The sequence below is a fragment of the Camelus ferus genome, chromosome 9, assembly GCF_009834535.1.
Source record: "Camelus ferus isolate YT-003-E chromosome 9, BCGSAC_Cfer_1.0, whole genome shotgun sequence".
Taxonomy (NCBI): domain Eukaryota; kingdom Metazoa; phylum Chordata; class Mammalia; order Artiodactyla; family Camelidae; genus Camelus; species Camelus ferus.
In genome coordinates this window covers 45,184,230-45,199,530 of record NC_045704.1, presented here as the reverse complement: position 1 = coordinate 45,199,530, position 15,301 = coordinate 45,184,230, and the positions used below count along the sequence as shown (strand labels likewise).

Sequence of the window (15,301 nt, the reverse complement as noted above, 5' to 3'; positions counted from 1 at the left end):
AAATCATTTATTCACTTAATTTTTCCCCTTTTTGTGGTAAAATATTGTAACAAATTTGCCCTTTTAACCCTTTTTAAGTGTACAATCCTTGCATTAAGTACATTCACAATGTTGTGCTGAAAGCACCCATTCTAATGGTAAGAGTAGAGGGGAAAAAAAATTTTAGTCTTAGCGCTCAAAATTTTTTTGAAACACTGTGGTGAAACAAGGTTCCACAAGTTGACTTGCAGAAGGCCCTCTCAGAACTTTTAACATACTAACATGTGTTGTCAATCTACAGAAAGAAATAATACACCATATTTTTACAATAAAATTTATTATAAAACACAAAATAAGAAAGTTTCTACATCTCCCAATTCCAAAGAACACAGTTCAGGAAAAGCTTAACCAACTTAACTATCTGGTCTCATAAATGAATAAATGAGGTCCAAAGTAGCAGTAGAAAGGGTACAAAAGGACAAGGGATTTTTTTAATCCTCAATAACAACTCCAATCTTGTATCTTGTATGGAGGTTGCTGGAATCCAGCTCAGATTAGAGTTGCTAATGCCATAATATAACTTCACCTTTCTAGAAACATAGGGAAGAAAGTTTAAGGGGGCACAAGAGAAATCTTGGTTTGAATTACCAGTAGTTGCTTACTGACCAAAAGTTGAGAGCCACTGGGGCTGGCAGCCATGCTCCAAATAGGTCCTCCAAAGGCATCCATAGCATACTTGATGTTTAATGCCTGCAAATCATATTCAATAATCTCTCCGTTGAGTCCAGCACTAAACAGTCGCTGACCTTTTGCCCAGCACAGAGCTTCTGTAGCCCGAGACTCATGACCTGAAAAAAACTACAGAAACATCATAACTTCTCAACCCACCATGAATTCATCAGCTACTAGCGCTGAGCACTTACAGGCAATCGGGTGAAAATCAAAATACCTCCCGAGACATAATTAGTGTGAGTTTTGACACCATCTGAAGATCACGTCTACTGACATTTTCACTTTTTTCAGGCTCACATTTTAGTTATTTATACAGTTGGTTTTGTGTCTTTTACTAGAACTTGTTCTGCAAAACCTTTCAGAGATTAAAGTCTGTATTCAGTTGTATCTGATGTATCTTATTTTAAAGAAATCACTGCAGCTATCTAAATTGGGTGATGACTTCAAAGGTGCAGACGTATGTCAAAAGCAATATGTATACTTTGAATACATGTTGCTTATTGTGTGTCAATTTTACCTACGAAAGGCTGTTTAAAAATTTAAAGTAAGTGATAAGTTGGCAGTTTGAAATTTGCAGATAATAACTACTATATATAAACAGATAAACAAGTTTACACTGTATAGCACAGGGAACTATATTCAGTATCTTGTAGTAACTCATAATGAAAAAGAATATGAAAATGAACATATGTATGTATATGTACAACTGAAACCTTAAGTTGCACACCAGAAATTGACACAAGATTGTAAACTGACTATACTTCAATTTAAAAAAAATTAAACTAACGCAGCTCACTCCAGTTTTCCATTCAAGTTTCAGATTTCTATGTGCTTTTTTAGCACTCAAAAAGTATTCAGACACAAGATTACACTGTATAGCACAGGGAAATATACACAAAATGTTATGATAACTCACAGAGAAAAAAATGTGACAATGAGTGTGTATATGTCCATGAATGACAAAAATTGTGCTGAACACTGGAATTTGACACAACATTGTAAAATGATTATAAATCAATAAAAAATGTTTAAAAAATAAAATAAAATAAAATATTAGGACTTGTCAAAAAAAAAGTATTCATATTATCAAGGTATTTAACTCTTATAACTGCCTGACACAAAAGGGAATGAGCAGGTAAAATTTCTATCTGAACTTGAAAAGGCAAAGTACTCGTGGGTTAAGTGGCTTGCCCAAAGTGCCAAAGTCAATGACATGAAGAGAATGTAGGTCTCCTTACTCCTGGTCCATACTCTTCACTCTCACAGATACAATTTTTTCTTGTTCTAAGAGTGATTACCAGAGTTAAGCAATCTTCAATAGCAAGGAAGGGAATATGGAAAAAGCAGAAGACTAGATCAAATTAATTAACAGTTGAAGAAAAAAGGGAAACAGATGAGAAGAAAATAAGAGGTACCAGGTAAGGATTGGAAATATTAAATCAGGAGTGTCTTTGTACCAGGCATTTGTTAAATGTTGGGAATACAGTCATGAATATCACTGACAAGGTCCCTGTTCTCATAAAATTTGAAGTTCAGCAGGGAAAAAAACATTAAACAAGTATATGTGAACTATTATATAATTACAACGATCATAGACAAGAAAAACCACAGGATGCAACAAGAATGAACCACAGCACGTTTTTCATACTACAGAATGTGACCTATTTGTGGTGACCAGAAATTTCTTAACTCCTACTAGTTCTTCAGGAGTCAGTTCAGTAAGTTACCGCTTTCCAGGATTCCTAAACCCACCTCATCAGAGTAAGGCACCTCTCCACTAAGATCCTATGCCTGTGCTTAGGTTTATCATAAAATTTATCACAGTGCCTGGAAACTGTACACTCATCTTTCCCACAGATGGACTTTGAGCTCCTTGAAGGTAGGGCCTCTAATACTTGTCTTAATGCCTAACACCTGCCGATCATTCATTTAGAAACATTTACAGAGTGCCTCAAGTCCAAGTACTAAGATGCTAGGTACTGAATTCATTCATTTCTCCTTCCATTCATTTATATCAAGGTGCCTAAGATACATAAGGCACTCAATAAATGTGAACTGAATTATTTTGTTACACCTGAAATCAGTAATCAGTACCTTTGAAAAATATGCTATGCGGTAGCACTAGGACTCATATGTACTTTTGACCTAAACATCCAAGATACTTAATAAACTTGCCCATTTTTATACTAAAAGAAAAAGAAAAAAGAAAAACATGCAGCTGTAACAGCCCTTTGCATACACCCAAATGGTATTTTACCTAACTTAAGTCTTCTTCACTCCCAAATATAGGTATAAGAGTCTACCTTCCCTCATACGGATGAACTTAGGAATCCACCTTCCTGAAATCAAGTCACCAAAAAGTTTGATATTAAAACATCTCATCACTTTTTCTGAATTATCAATGAAATTGGTACTGACACCCACAACAGGAAATGCCACTTTACCAAAGTTAGAATGGTGCCGAGACTGCTGATGTGACAATTTCCTTTCTTGTTGTGCCCAATAGATATAGCAAACATCAGTTTCCAAACGACAGTGAGCACCACAATTCCTAGGTAGGATCTTTCTAAGCAACATTATACAGATCAAAACTCTAAGCTCATCAATCATATGAGAGACTGCATATTCGATACAGAAGTTATGTGGTTCTAAACAGCTCCTGAGAGAGTAGGGTCACTTTCTTTTAACTCTTTGAATACAAAAGACATAGCAAGATTTTATAGAATCAAACTTAAGAAGAAAATTAACATCAAAAACACAAGAGCAGGCTCCCAGATGACTTACTTTCTCCTGAAAGTAGTTTGCTGACAAATTATAAATTTCCACAGTGCCGTCTGTCCGTGAAACAGCCAATCTGTTTGACTGGTCATTGTAAGCCACACAGCGGATCCCCGATGGAACATAATTAAAGAAACGTACTCGATGGACCTTAAATTCACCCATTCCTGGGCTGGGGGGAAGAACAGTTGTTAAACGTTAACAGCAGCATGTCACCCCTACTGTTTCCTATTACCACTGTTTGAGTGAAAGACTCCAACTATACCTCACTGGGATTCATTTCTAAATATCCAACTAACGATGCTTTCATGTCGCAAACAAGAATCAATCTCAAAATCTCCAGAAGCTCAGGACTCTTCAGAAAAAAATTAAAAGATGAACACAGAGAACATCACCCAGACTCCTGGCAATCCTGACAACTGCCTGAAGGAAGTGGTCCCGGAGAGAGCTGTGAGAATCTAATACTTGGTCTTAGAGCAAAAGAGTGAACATAACCTCATTCTTCCTCTAACTGGGAGTGCACACTTTACTGGAGCCACGTGAAGAAGACAAGCTGTATTCGAGGCAGAACTAAGGTCCTCTTTTCTACTCCGTGTGTGAGGTTTTCTGGGGTTAGGGCGGTGAAGCGAAGGATAAACACCACCATCGCTCTTAAAAAGCAAGAAATGCTGAAAGCCTAAATGAGTGCCTCAAAGTCCGGTGCGCAGAACTCATGTATCAAAATCGCCTCGAAAAACAGTTTTTAAAAATGCAGGATTTCGGGTCCTATCCCATAGCTCCAGAATGCCAATCTTTTGGGTCCAGAACACTAGGAATTTGCATTTTAACAAACATTTCTATCTCTACTGCATACTAGGTTTGCAAATCCACTACGGTAGTGACGGTGGGGCTGATGAGGCAGTAAGAATCAAGAGCTCCTCAAGGGGAGGAAGCGACAGGACTGTCCGGCACCTGTCAACTACCCCCCCTTCCCCGGCCGCCAACATACACTTTCGGGTCTGGTTCGCCCCCTACTCGTCTCCCTTTCAAGGTTAGGAACCCGTCGGCAAAGCTAGCGCGTTCGGCCCGGCCGGGCTAAGAGGGCGTCTGAGGCGCGTTCGAGGGCTCTGCCGCCCCTTCCCTCTCCGGGGATCTCCGGAGTAGCCCTTCCCGGCCTCGGCACAAGGGAATCGGCGAGCTCCGAGGGACGTCGACTTAGAGTAGCCCGCACTCGTTCGAGCTTCCCCTCACCATCTCCTCCCACACCTCTTCCCCTACTCACCCGCGGATGGGTTCGCCACTCTCCACACTTGCCTCTCCGCCCCGGCCCCACGTGCGCGCGCGCTCGCGTGCTCTGCCCCGGAAGTACTCGCGGCGCAAAGCCGGAAGTGCGCAGGCAGTGCTCGCGGCGGCGGCGACGGCGGCGGGAGGTTCGGTTGTCGCCCGTTGGCCGCGCGGCGCCGCGCTCGGCGGCCGCCATTGCAGGTCAGGCCGCGGGCAGGGAGCGCGGGAGGCCGCGGGGAACGAGGGCCGAGCCGGGGATGGGGGCGAGGGTGCGAGAGAGCGGGAAGGTAGGGAGCTGGGGCGCGGGCGAGGCGCGCGGCTCGAGAAGAATGGCGAGCCGAGGGGCGGGGAGCGGCGGGCGGGGGAGGGGCGACCAAGAATGGGGAGGTAAGCGGGGAGGGCCTCGCAGAGGTGGGGGCGACCCGAGGGGCCCCCGGGGTAGGAGGGCCGGGAATTGTGGGGGAAGGAAGCAGTGTGGAGACGAAAGGCGGAGGGAAGGAAGGGAGCGAGCAAGGCGGAGCGGGAGAAGGGCGGAAAGAGTGGCCGAGCGCGGGCGGAGGACGGAGAAGGGGGCGGCGCGGGCCGGAACCTCGAGGTATGTGCGGAAAGGGGCTCTTCCCTGGGTGGGGAGGGAGCTCAGCACGCGATGCTTGCGGGAGCCGGGTAGAACTGGAACCCAGGAAGTAGCGGGAATATCAGAAAGGGGACTTACTAGGGGGTAGGACTGAGATTCCTTCGAGGGGACATTTTAGATCGTGGGGGAGAGGCTGCTGGGAGCGGTAGTTGGGAGGATGGTTGGAAGGAAGAGACAGTCTGGAGAGTGATCCAGGTTTTTTTGTGGGAGGAGTGAGAGACGAGAGGAGATTGGGGTGGGGTAGGGCACTGGAGGAGCGAAGTACTTAAGAATGGGGGGGGACGGAACGATTTGGAAAATGAGGGTGGTAGGGGAATAACGTTTAAAAAGTAATTTTGGGGAGGAGGGTGAACGGTTTGAAAAGACTATTCAAAGGGGTGGCGGAGGAAGGCAGTTTAAAGAAAGTTTCCTTGGAAGGTAGGAGAAAGGTTAAACAGTTTGGTAAGAGGTCCTAGAGAAAGTCTGGGGGTAATTTGGAGGGGTTTGGGGAAGACGGGGGTAGCGGATTGAGATGTCCCAGAAAGTGGGCGGGGCTAGAAATAGGAAGTGTTTCTAGCTCAAATTGGAGGGATGAGAGGGGGCCGGGGAGAGGGTGAAGAAGATGGGGGTCGGGGGAGGAGAATCCAGTATAGAGGGAGACTAAAGCAGAGCTGTAAAGAAAGGGGCTTTGGAGAAGACTGGAGAAGATGAGGCAGGGTAGGTGGGGCTGCAGAGTAGCAGAAGATGGAGAAAACTGAAGTAACTCAAATCGACTGAAGCCATCAAAATTTTCCACCCATTGTCTACAAATACCAGTAATTGATTCCCTCCATCATGGGAATCTTAAAATGTGATGGGAAAGTACCACGTGTATACATAGTGTCCACACGTTTTTGAACACATTCTTCACTAATGAAAAGTTTAGAAGCATTCAGTTCCACCTACCCTCCATAGCCCCTTTTTGGAGGACAGCAAGCTTCTCATTTAGAAACTGGATTTTAGCACTTAATAACATTAGCCTGTCAAGAGACAACACCTTCCCTTTGAAATTTAGACTGTCCCCATTAGTCACAAAAACACAATAACACTGCTTAATAAAAGTAATCTCTATTGAGTTGTATATAAAATTTCCTGAATTGTTCTTTTGACAGAAAAGCACACAGAAATAGTCATCATGCTTAGCGGAAAAAAAACCCTTCCTGAATTTAATCCCTGAAGCAGTTTGGTGAAACCTGACTGCCGTATTTGAATTGTTCTCCCATTGTGTAAATTTGATTTTATTCTGATAACCTGCTGCTTTTATAGGATGTTTTAGTCCACTATAAACATTAAAATAATAATTACACAGGGTAGCATGAAGACATTCTACTGGACGTGCACTAAGAAAATGCCATTTTCCTCCAGGTAATCAGTAGTTTGACCCTTAAAGGCTTACCATGTGTTAGGCACTGTGCTGAGGATTTTACATTCATAACTTCATTTAATGCTCACAACAGCCCTTTGAAATGGGTTCTTTTTTATGCCAAATTTTTGGTGGAGAACCAAACAAGAGATTAAATTACCCCATGTCATACACAGGCTAGGTAAGTGGCAGAATCACAGAATCCAGGTCACTGTATCCCTAAACACAATAGTCCCTGGGACCAAATAAGAGCTTGATAAATGCTAATTGTTGGGCCAGCAATTTGCACATATTTTATATCATGTATTTAATTTTTTATCTAAAAATAATGACTTTTCTAGAATTAAGAATTGTAATTTTACAGTTACAGTTTTACAGCTACTTTAATTTTAAAGCCTTTATTCCCTTTCTATAAAAAAAAAAAGATGTAAGGGTCTAATGAATTAGCACTAATAAAATTTAATTACTTGTAGTTAGGGTAAATAAACCATTGAGTCAAAGCCCCTTGTTTCAGTAAAAGTTCTATGTTGCATTTAATGAGATACATATCACGCTTTCCTCTGCTACATTTTATTTAGGAGGCAGTTAACATGAGGCTCATTGCTCACTCATGCTGTTCTCAGTAAGACATTAGGAATCTTAACAGTTTAAGAATTCAGAAACCAATGGGCAAGAAATTTCATAGATGAGATGAATCAGTGACAAGACTGTCCACTGTTCTTTTGGCCTTCTTGCCTTACACTAAGGTCCCACAGGTTTAGAGTATAGTTGTCGGTCTTGAAGGTGACCTTCAGTAGATCTCTAGAGATTTCAGAAATCTAAATCTCATCTGGATATGATAAAAAGCAGCCTTATTTGTTTTTAACTGCCTGTCCCACAGATGTCAGCTACTTTGGTGGCAAATGATAAGATCTTTCTCATAGGTGGTTTATTTGCCATTTTGTGAGAGGTGCAGTGAGAAAGGCTGATGTTTGTAAAGCACATTCACGTACAGATATACTGTGTGAGAGGACTGCAAGAGAGGCTGTATTGTGGAGGACTTGGTTTTCACATTCCAGCTTACTAGTTGTGTGACCAGTTAGCCATTAGCTTCTGTAAGCCTGTTTTCTCACTGTAAAATGGGAGTGATAGTGCATTTTGTTTTCAGGATGAAAAGAGAGAATCCAGATAAATATTCAGAAAGGTTTAGCTATGTGAGAAATGAAGCTCTTTGTGTTATAAAGATAATGCTCTGCCTGGACTTTTCTTCCTAATAAGAAATTGTGGTGGTACTTTGATTTTTCAGGTTTTTAATCATTTTAATAGTACCTTCAAAATGACAGTTAACTACAGTGTATCCCACATGGTCTGATTTCATTCAAACCTTTTGGGTTTGGATTAGGGCTCCCATTGTAGGTCTGTGTTCTGAGAATGTGGGTTCCTTTGCTGCTCTTTGGTTTGTTCAGAGGTCTTGAAGTCATCTGGGCCACTGTCTTGAGAAACAATAGTCTCTTGATTTTACTCAGGACCTCCAAACTAACTCAGTTCTTAAGACTAGGGGTGATCTCGGGCAACCTCAGATAAGTAACTTTTCTAGAAATCTTGAAGCTCCCCAAAAGACACTTTTAAGGGAAAAAAATGGGAGTTAAAAGTTACAGAGTACTTTTGAAAAAAATTTTCCTTTACATAGCTGAAGTCATTTGACTTAAGTTAGGAATATAGAACTTTCGTATTTAGTGTATTTAGCTATGTTAAGGCCCAGAAAAGTTGAGTAGAAAAAAATTTCTCCCTTTTATAAGGTGGGGGAAGGTAGGGAGTCAAAATAATTAATTGCAGGACAAAGGGGTTTGTTTTTTCCCATACCTTCCACTTCTCCAAGTCCATACTGTAGTTTGTGGCCTGCAAGACTCTGCTGTGAAATATATTGAATTTAAACATCTTTTTGAAAACTTAAACTTTTTGACATCCCAAAGTTCTTCCTGGCTCTACAGTTACATTGTCAACTTGGAATTATTATTCTTAACTGAAGACTGGTTTGTTTAGTTGAGACTAAACTAAAGGCTCTAGAGAGAGAAGTGCTGGGCAGTCTCTTCCACTTCTTTTAGTTTCATAATTTGACACGGTGTATTAATCACACTGCCTTCAAATGTTGCTCTTGATAAAGCTGCAGTTTCTACACAAGCAATGCCTTAGACCAAACATTTAGAAATTGCCCTAGTTGTCTGTAAATCTTGTTGGAATGAGTTGAGACTGAAGACTTAGAAATCTTCTTTATACAGAAAATTTTCATTATAATGTTACTTGTTATTACTAATAGGATTTGACTTGGATTATACGTCTTCACCTTTTTGTTTTCCTAATTTTCTGCCTACTCGGAAAGGCTGCATATTCTCATATCCTTTTTAGTCATCTCCACACTGAGTGAAATACATACTCCCTGTCACCTCCATCAGGTGTGTTATCAGCGCAGTACCTGGGTATACCTACCTACTCTTGAGAACAGTTGCCTAGAGTTAGTTGTATTCTCAAAGAGCAACAAAAAGAATAATAGAATTCAGGGTGATAGGGTATTTTAAAGTACTAAAGTAGATTTTAAATTCGCCAAAGGGATGCCTTCCCCTGCGTTACTTACAAACTCGGAAAACACACCCTTGTATACATAAATATAGCCAGGTTAGTCCACATGTTCCTATGAGCTAGACTCATAAGCTGCCTGTGAACTTCACTTGTATTCATATCTCCAGTGTCCCACTAGGTATACCAGAAGTTTTTACTGATCTGACTGCAGAGAGCAGCAGAATGGCAAGGGTGTAGGCCACAGAGTTCTTATTCTCAGGAGAATTGCTAGATGTCTGCCAGTATGAATAGGTGTACTCAGGCAGGGCCTCCTACTTACGTGGGTGGAGTTGTGTGTGCTCATAGAAGCACCAGGGATGAGTATGCAGGTGCAGCTACTCTACCAGGCATCTGTTTTACTTTGGCCACTGTTTTGAATTCCTGTTCTGACAGGAGACTGTCCAGGAAATGAGGAATGCACTGAAAATATTTTCTGCCTCCCCTTTTCCTAAACAGTCTGCACATGCCTATCTCAAACATGGGGTCATAGGCCTTAAAGATTAATCTTTTTCCCTGCCATGGGCTTCCTAGAACAATGTTGTGAATCTCTGAATATTGGTTCTCTGAAACCACCTGTATTTTACTATAATTTATATCCATCAAGGAAAAGATACTGTATCATCAGTCATCAAAAGCTTATTTACAACAACTCTTTCTCAATCTATGTGCATTTATTAACCTTTAGAAGCTTCACAACTTCAGTTGAAATGCTGACTTACTTATCTCATCCTTTAAAAAAATTAGCTATATGCCAGTCTTTAAAGCATTTTTCACATATGTTGTATTTGGTCTTCACAATAATTTTAATGAGTCAAACAATCCAGGTTGTAGCCCCACAGTCATTAAGTGATTTGTGTATGATGACACGTACAGGCTGGAACCCAATTTTAGGTCTTCTGATTTTAAATTGTTAATCATTCTCCGTCAGTAAGCCTTAGAATTTTTAAAGTACTTTTTGGTGGTTCTATTGATGGTAGAGGTGTGGCCTTATCTGTCAGAAGACCTCTGCACCTCCCAAGCCAGTATATTACCTGTTAAGTGGTACCACAACTGGTACTGCTTCAGAAGGTCTGGCTTATTGGAAGATGCCTTGCTTCACTCCTGCTGAATGCATGTATGCAGTGCCTGCCTGATGCCTTTTTGTTTTCACTTAGTTTTCTCCTTTGCGAAGGTGTTGATTGTGAGTGTAGATAAAGTCAGATGGCCTAGGTGCTTATGCTAGCTCTACCACTACCAGCTGTGTGTGTACCACATTGAAGCAAGTATATCCCTCTGTAACTTCATCTGCAAGATTCAGATAAGTACCAGTCTCACAGTGGTTGAATTAAGATACCACCCATATATATGCACAGCATCTGATTCACAGTAAAAATTTAATAAATATTAGCTGCTGTTTAAATTTGAATTTGAAGTCCAGTAAATTGACCAACCTTATGTTTCCAAAGCGTGTGTGGAGCTCAAGAGTATAGGTTCTGCCATCTTAGAGGGGTCTGGCAGTATGCTTTTCCCTGGGGATCCAAAACCAAGATGAACATACTAGTCAGGAAACCTATTTAATCAGGTGTTTGCTAATCCTGAGCACAATTACACCTATTAACTTGCTGTACTCCTGGTGGTAAACACTGGTTCCACTAAGGTCTATCTATTCATTGGAAAGACTTGTGTAGAAACTATAATAGTTTAGATCTCGCCCGATTCCCTCAGTCACTGGGATAGTCTTCCCTTCTCAGGAAGACAAATACAAGAGAAGCCAGCAGTTTTAGGCAAAAATGTTACATTTTAACTCATCCTTGTAGAATACCACAAACTTGCCACCAGGTGGTGCCATTGTATAAAATTAAAGATTAAGTATGGTTTTCTAGTGTCCAAATGAAGAAAGCTGGGCGAGGTGTTTGATGAGAATAAATCAGCTTACTATTTACTGAAGTTGTCTGAAGGACTTTTTCAGTTCTCTTGGCTTTTAGTTAAAGGAGATTCTTTGAACCTTGAAATATAAGATAACCAAAGTTGTAGACACCACGTTTACATAATCAGTGAAGGAAAAACTAAAATCTAAAAGAATTTTTTAGCTTTTTACAGGTATGCAGATTGGAAAATAAAATATCCTTGAGAAAGACAAGTTAGAATAGTGGCTGAGTGTGGGATCTGCAGTATATGTCTTGAGTGTCTTGGCTTCAAATCCTGGCCAGTAGCTATGTGACTTTGAACACAACTGTGATACCTATTAAGTTTTCACACAGTAGTTGACCCTTGGTGATCTGAAGCAATTTTATATGTACAGTATCAGTTTTTAAAATTTACATGTTACAGAGTTGTTAAGAGAATGAAATTTTAAAATGTGTATAAAGCACTTAGAATAAGTACCTAGCACATAGTGACAAACATTAGCTATTATTATTCTAAAAAACTTTTTTTCTCTACAGCTTATTTTCAGTTGCTTTTTAAAGACGGAAAGCTCATGGTGCAAATTGTTATTTGCAGGTGAGTACATACTGAGACTTTTTTATTTAGCTTGAATGATTAGGGCTATATAGGTTTGACATTTCACTGGAAGAATTGGGGTCCCCAGGTGCTTCTCGCACAAATCCTTACATCTCAGTTTCTAGTTCAGTGCATAGCACTGCCCAATTTCCAAAAAACTCGTGTCAACAAAGAGTTCCTTTGGACCTTGAATGGTGGTGTAGGACACTATTATTCATCCTTCACCCCTCAAAAATATTGTAACCGCCAGCCCTTTGCTTGCAGTGCTGGGGCTGGAGGCCTGGCAGAATGGGTGCTGATGGAGCTACAGGGGGAGATCGAGGCTCGCTACAGCACTGGATTAGCTGGAAACCTCCTGGGAGACCTACATTACACCACTGAGGTGAGGGGACTTTTCTTTCCCTGCCTAATGCCTCAGGAAAGCAAGCTACACCAAGGTGGTGCTCCCAGGACCCAGAGAGGACTGCCCTCAGGTTTGTTATTCAAGGTCTAGCTAATCTGCTAAGCTGTCTGCTTGTTCTCCCCCCACCTTCACAGTAGCAAGGAAATTTAGCTTTGGGGAATCTTTTGGAAAGGTCACAATTCTAAACAGTAGAAATTCTCTTACCTGGGGCTAGAAAGAGTAAAAAAGGTATGAGGGTGGGTTGTCCATTGTGGCTTCTTAACAGTGGTAGAGCCAGACCAGGGAGTGGAGGTGCCAGCATTGCCTGCCAAGAGCATCTCTAGAAGGCACCGGAATGTTATGACCTTGTGCTGAGTCTCAGGCATCTCATTCTTATTCTGCCAAAGGGAATCCCTGTGCTGATCGTGGGGCATCATATCCTGTATGGGAAAATCATCCACCTGGAGAAACCTTTTGCCGTCCTTGTGAAACACACTCCGGGGGAGCCAGATTGTGATGAGTTTGGCTGCGAGAGCGGCACCCAGTACCTGGTGAGAGCACTCATCAAAAACAAGATCCTTTTCAAAACTCGCCCTAAGCCCATTATCACCAACGTCCCCAAGAAAGTATGAAAGAACCCCGGATTTTCCCTAGAGAGCGGCCAACTCCTTGGACTCGTGCTCCACTGCCACCTCGAGGACGGCTCGACAGTTCCCTGGGACCACAGGGGGGTCCTGTTTTAAACACAGGCCACCCACTGGGCATGAACTCGGATCCCTTCCTTATGGCAACCAGTTCTCTTGGTGGAAATTTGGCCCCATTTCCAAGGAACCCATCTCCTTTTCCAGCTTCATCAGGCTCATTGGCTTCAAATCCAGCACCTTTCCCTGCTGGTGCTCGTGACCCAGGCATGGCTTTTCCAAGGGGGATGAATCCCACTGGCACAGGTGCAGTTTCTTTCCCAAGGCCAGGTGGCCTCTTGGGCCCAGGCCCAGGGCCAACTCTGAACGCTAGAGCAGGGTCTCTTCCAGGCCCAGGGCCTCTGTCTAATCCAAGGTTAGGGGGTCTCCCAGGGCCAAGTCCTATGTCCAACGCAAGGGCAGGTGGTCTTCTGGGAACAGGTCCTGACTCCAGAAGTGGCGGCCCCATGGGCCCTGGATCTGGACCCAACCTGAGAGCCAGTGTCCTGTTGACTCCTGGGAATGGTCCTCCCAATCCTAGGCCTGTTGGTTTGGGCCCCACATCAGGTCCCAGTCTGAGATCTGGCTTTGTAGGTACAAACCCCGCCCCTAGGTCAGGTATGTTTCCAGGACCCAGCCTTGGACCCAACCCAAGAGCAAGTGGCTTGGGCCCAGGCGTTGGGCCTAACCCAAGGGCAGGTGGCCCAGGCCCAGGCCCAGGCCCAGGCGCTAATCTGGACACTAGACCAAGTGGTCTCTTGGGCACAGGATCTGGTCTTAACTTAAGAATGGCTGGACCTCAAGGCCTAGATCTTGCCCCCATTCTAAGAGCAGCAGGTCTTTTAGGAGCAAATTCAGCTTCTTTCTCACAGACTTCTGGAAACATGGGCACAAGCCCATCTTCCATGGCCAGAATACCTGGCCCCATAGGCCCAAACTCGGGTCCTGGCTCTCGGGGAATTGGCCTTCCAGGGCCAAATCCATCTCCCATGTCAAGGGCTCCTGGCCCCATAGGCCCTAATTCAGCTCATTTTTCAAGGCCACCTGGTCCCATGGGAGTTAATGCTAATCCCTTTCCAAGGGGGACAGGTTCAGGGGGATTGAACCCAGCTGCCTTCTCTCAGTCTTCTAACACATTGGCTTCAAACCCAACTAACTTCCAGAGGTCTGCTGGTCTCCAGGGCTCAAGTCCAGCAATTTTCCCAAGAGCCTCTGGGCCACTAGGCCCCAACCCAGCTAATTTACCAAGGGCCACTGGTTTACAGGGCCCAAGTCCAGCTACCTTCCCAAGGTCTACTGGCCCATTAGGCCCTGGTCAGGTTACTTTCCCCAGGTCAGCTCCTGGGCCCCTAGGCTCTTCTCCAGCTGGCCCTGTGGGTATCAACCCAGCTCCTTTTCCAAGGCCAACTGGGACCCTGGGTCTAAACCCAGCTTCCTTTCCCAGGATGAATGGCCCTGTAAGCAAGACTTTGGTCCCGTTTCCTAGAGTGGGGAGCCTCCCTGGCACAAACCCAGCTGCTTTCCCCAGACCAGGTGGTCCAATGGCTGCAATGTACCCAAATGGAATGTTACCCCCTTAAACACCATTTTCTCTCCAGGACCACCTGGTTTCCAGGCACCGTGGTTCTGAGCAGGGGCTATGCTTTAGGTAAAAGGGTAGATACGGAGCTACAGTCTGAAGTACGTAGCTGGGGCTCAAGTTCAAATGAGCCTTTTTTTCCCTCTGCTTCTTTCTTGACTGAAGGTGAAATGTTTATCTGTGGGACATGGACTTTGGCAGATAGAAACGATCCTGCCTTGAGAGAAAATCTCCAGCCTTCCAGAAGCCTGCTGTGCTTTTGTCCCACAGCTTTCTGCCCCTTGTTTCTTACTAGTTTCTTGAATTGTTCTTGTGGACTTTTCCTCAGGGATACATTGGCCTGCAGGTCCCAATTCATAAGTAGTTTCCTGCTTACCACTGGAGAATCAGCTCACTGCTCTCTAAAACGTTGTGTTGGTAAATGGACCATGCTTCCGCAGCACTGACCTGGTCGTCCTCTACTGCCATACCTTCCCCTGGGGGCTTGAACACAGAACAGGGAGGTGGGTAACCATGTCAAAGACCCATCAAATACAATTTTCACTTCACTGGGCCTGCAGCTTCCTTCTCCTGGGACTTAGAGGAGGCCAGAGTCAAGGCTCTACTGCTCATCCAGCTCCCTCTCCACTGGTACTCCCAATCAAAGAACCTCAAAATTCAAACTGATGTGGATGGGAATATGGGAATTGGGGTGGGGGGAGGGGGAATGAAGGGGAGAAATCACTGCTTCGTTCAGCTTGACATCAAAGGACGGTTGGTGTTTTTCCTGCATTGTATCTTTTCTTACTGTTTCTTTAATAAATGGGATGAGAGGGCT

The 15,301-nt window shown here is 43.4% G+C and overlaps 3 protein-coding genes across 4 annotated transcripts in view; 2 read left to right on the top strand and 1 right to left on the bottom strand.

Annotated features, from left to right (window-relative positions):
• The window catches only part of UTP4 (UTP4 small subunit processome component), a 26,068-nt gene extending 21,189 nt beyond the window's left edge, over positions 1 to 4,879 (bottom strand). The window contains exons 1-3 of the mRNA XM_032486617.1: positions 4,751 to 4,879; positions 3,496 to 3,661; positions 646 to 837 (exon numbers count right to left, since the gene is read on the bottom strand). Coding sequence (XP_032342508.1) covers positions 646 to 837; positions 3,496 to 3,654 — 351 coding nt within the window. The 5' untranslated portion in view covers positions 3,655 to 3,661; positions 4,751 to 4,879. The remainder of the gene's footprint in view (positions 1 to 645; positions 838 to 3,495; positions 3,662 to 4,750) is intronic.
• On the top strand, positions 4,850 to 15,301 carry CHTF8 (chromosome transmission fidelity factor 8). Of its 2 annotated transcripts, none has more exons than XM_032486627.1 (4): positions 4,850 to 4,953; positions 11,786 to 11,843; positions 12,108 to 12,225; positions 12,633 to 15,301. In XM_032486627.1, the coding sequence occupies exons 2-4, from the start codon at positions 11,821 to 11,823 to the stop codon at positions 12,855 to 12,857; spliced, it is 366 nt and encodes a 121-aa protein (XP_032342518.1). In that variant the 5' UTR covers positions 4,850 to 4,953; positions 11,786 to 11,820; the 3' UTR covers positions 12,858 to 15,301. The 2 variants fall into 2 exon arrangements, with proteins under 2 accessions (XP_032342518.1, XP_032342519.1); XM_032486628.1 differs by lacking the exon at positions 4,850 to 4,953 and adding an exon at positions 5,277 to 5,347 and having other exon boundaries at positions 12,633 to 12,873.
• DERPC (DERPC proline and glycine rich nuclear protein) lies at positions 12,683 to 15,301 on the top strand. Its single transcript, XM_032486626.1, has one exon. The coding sequence runs from the start codon at positions 12,854 to 12,856 to the stop codon at positions 14,483 to 14,485; it is 1,632 nt and encodes a 543-aa protein (XP_032342517.1). The 5' UTR covers positions 12,683 to 12,853; the 3' UTR covers positions 14,486 to 15,301.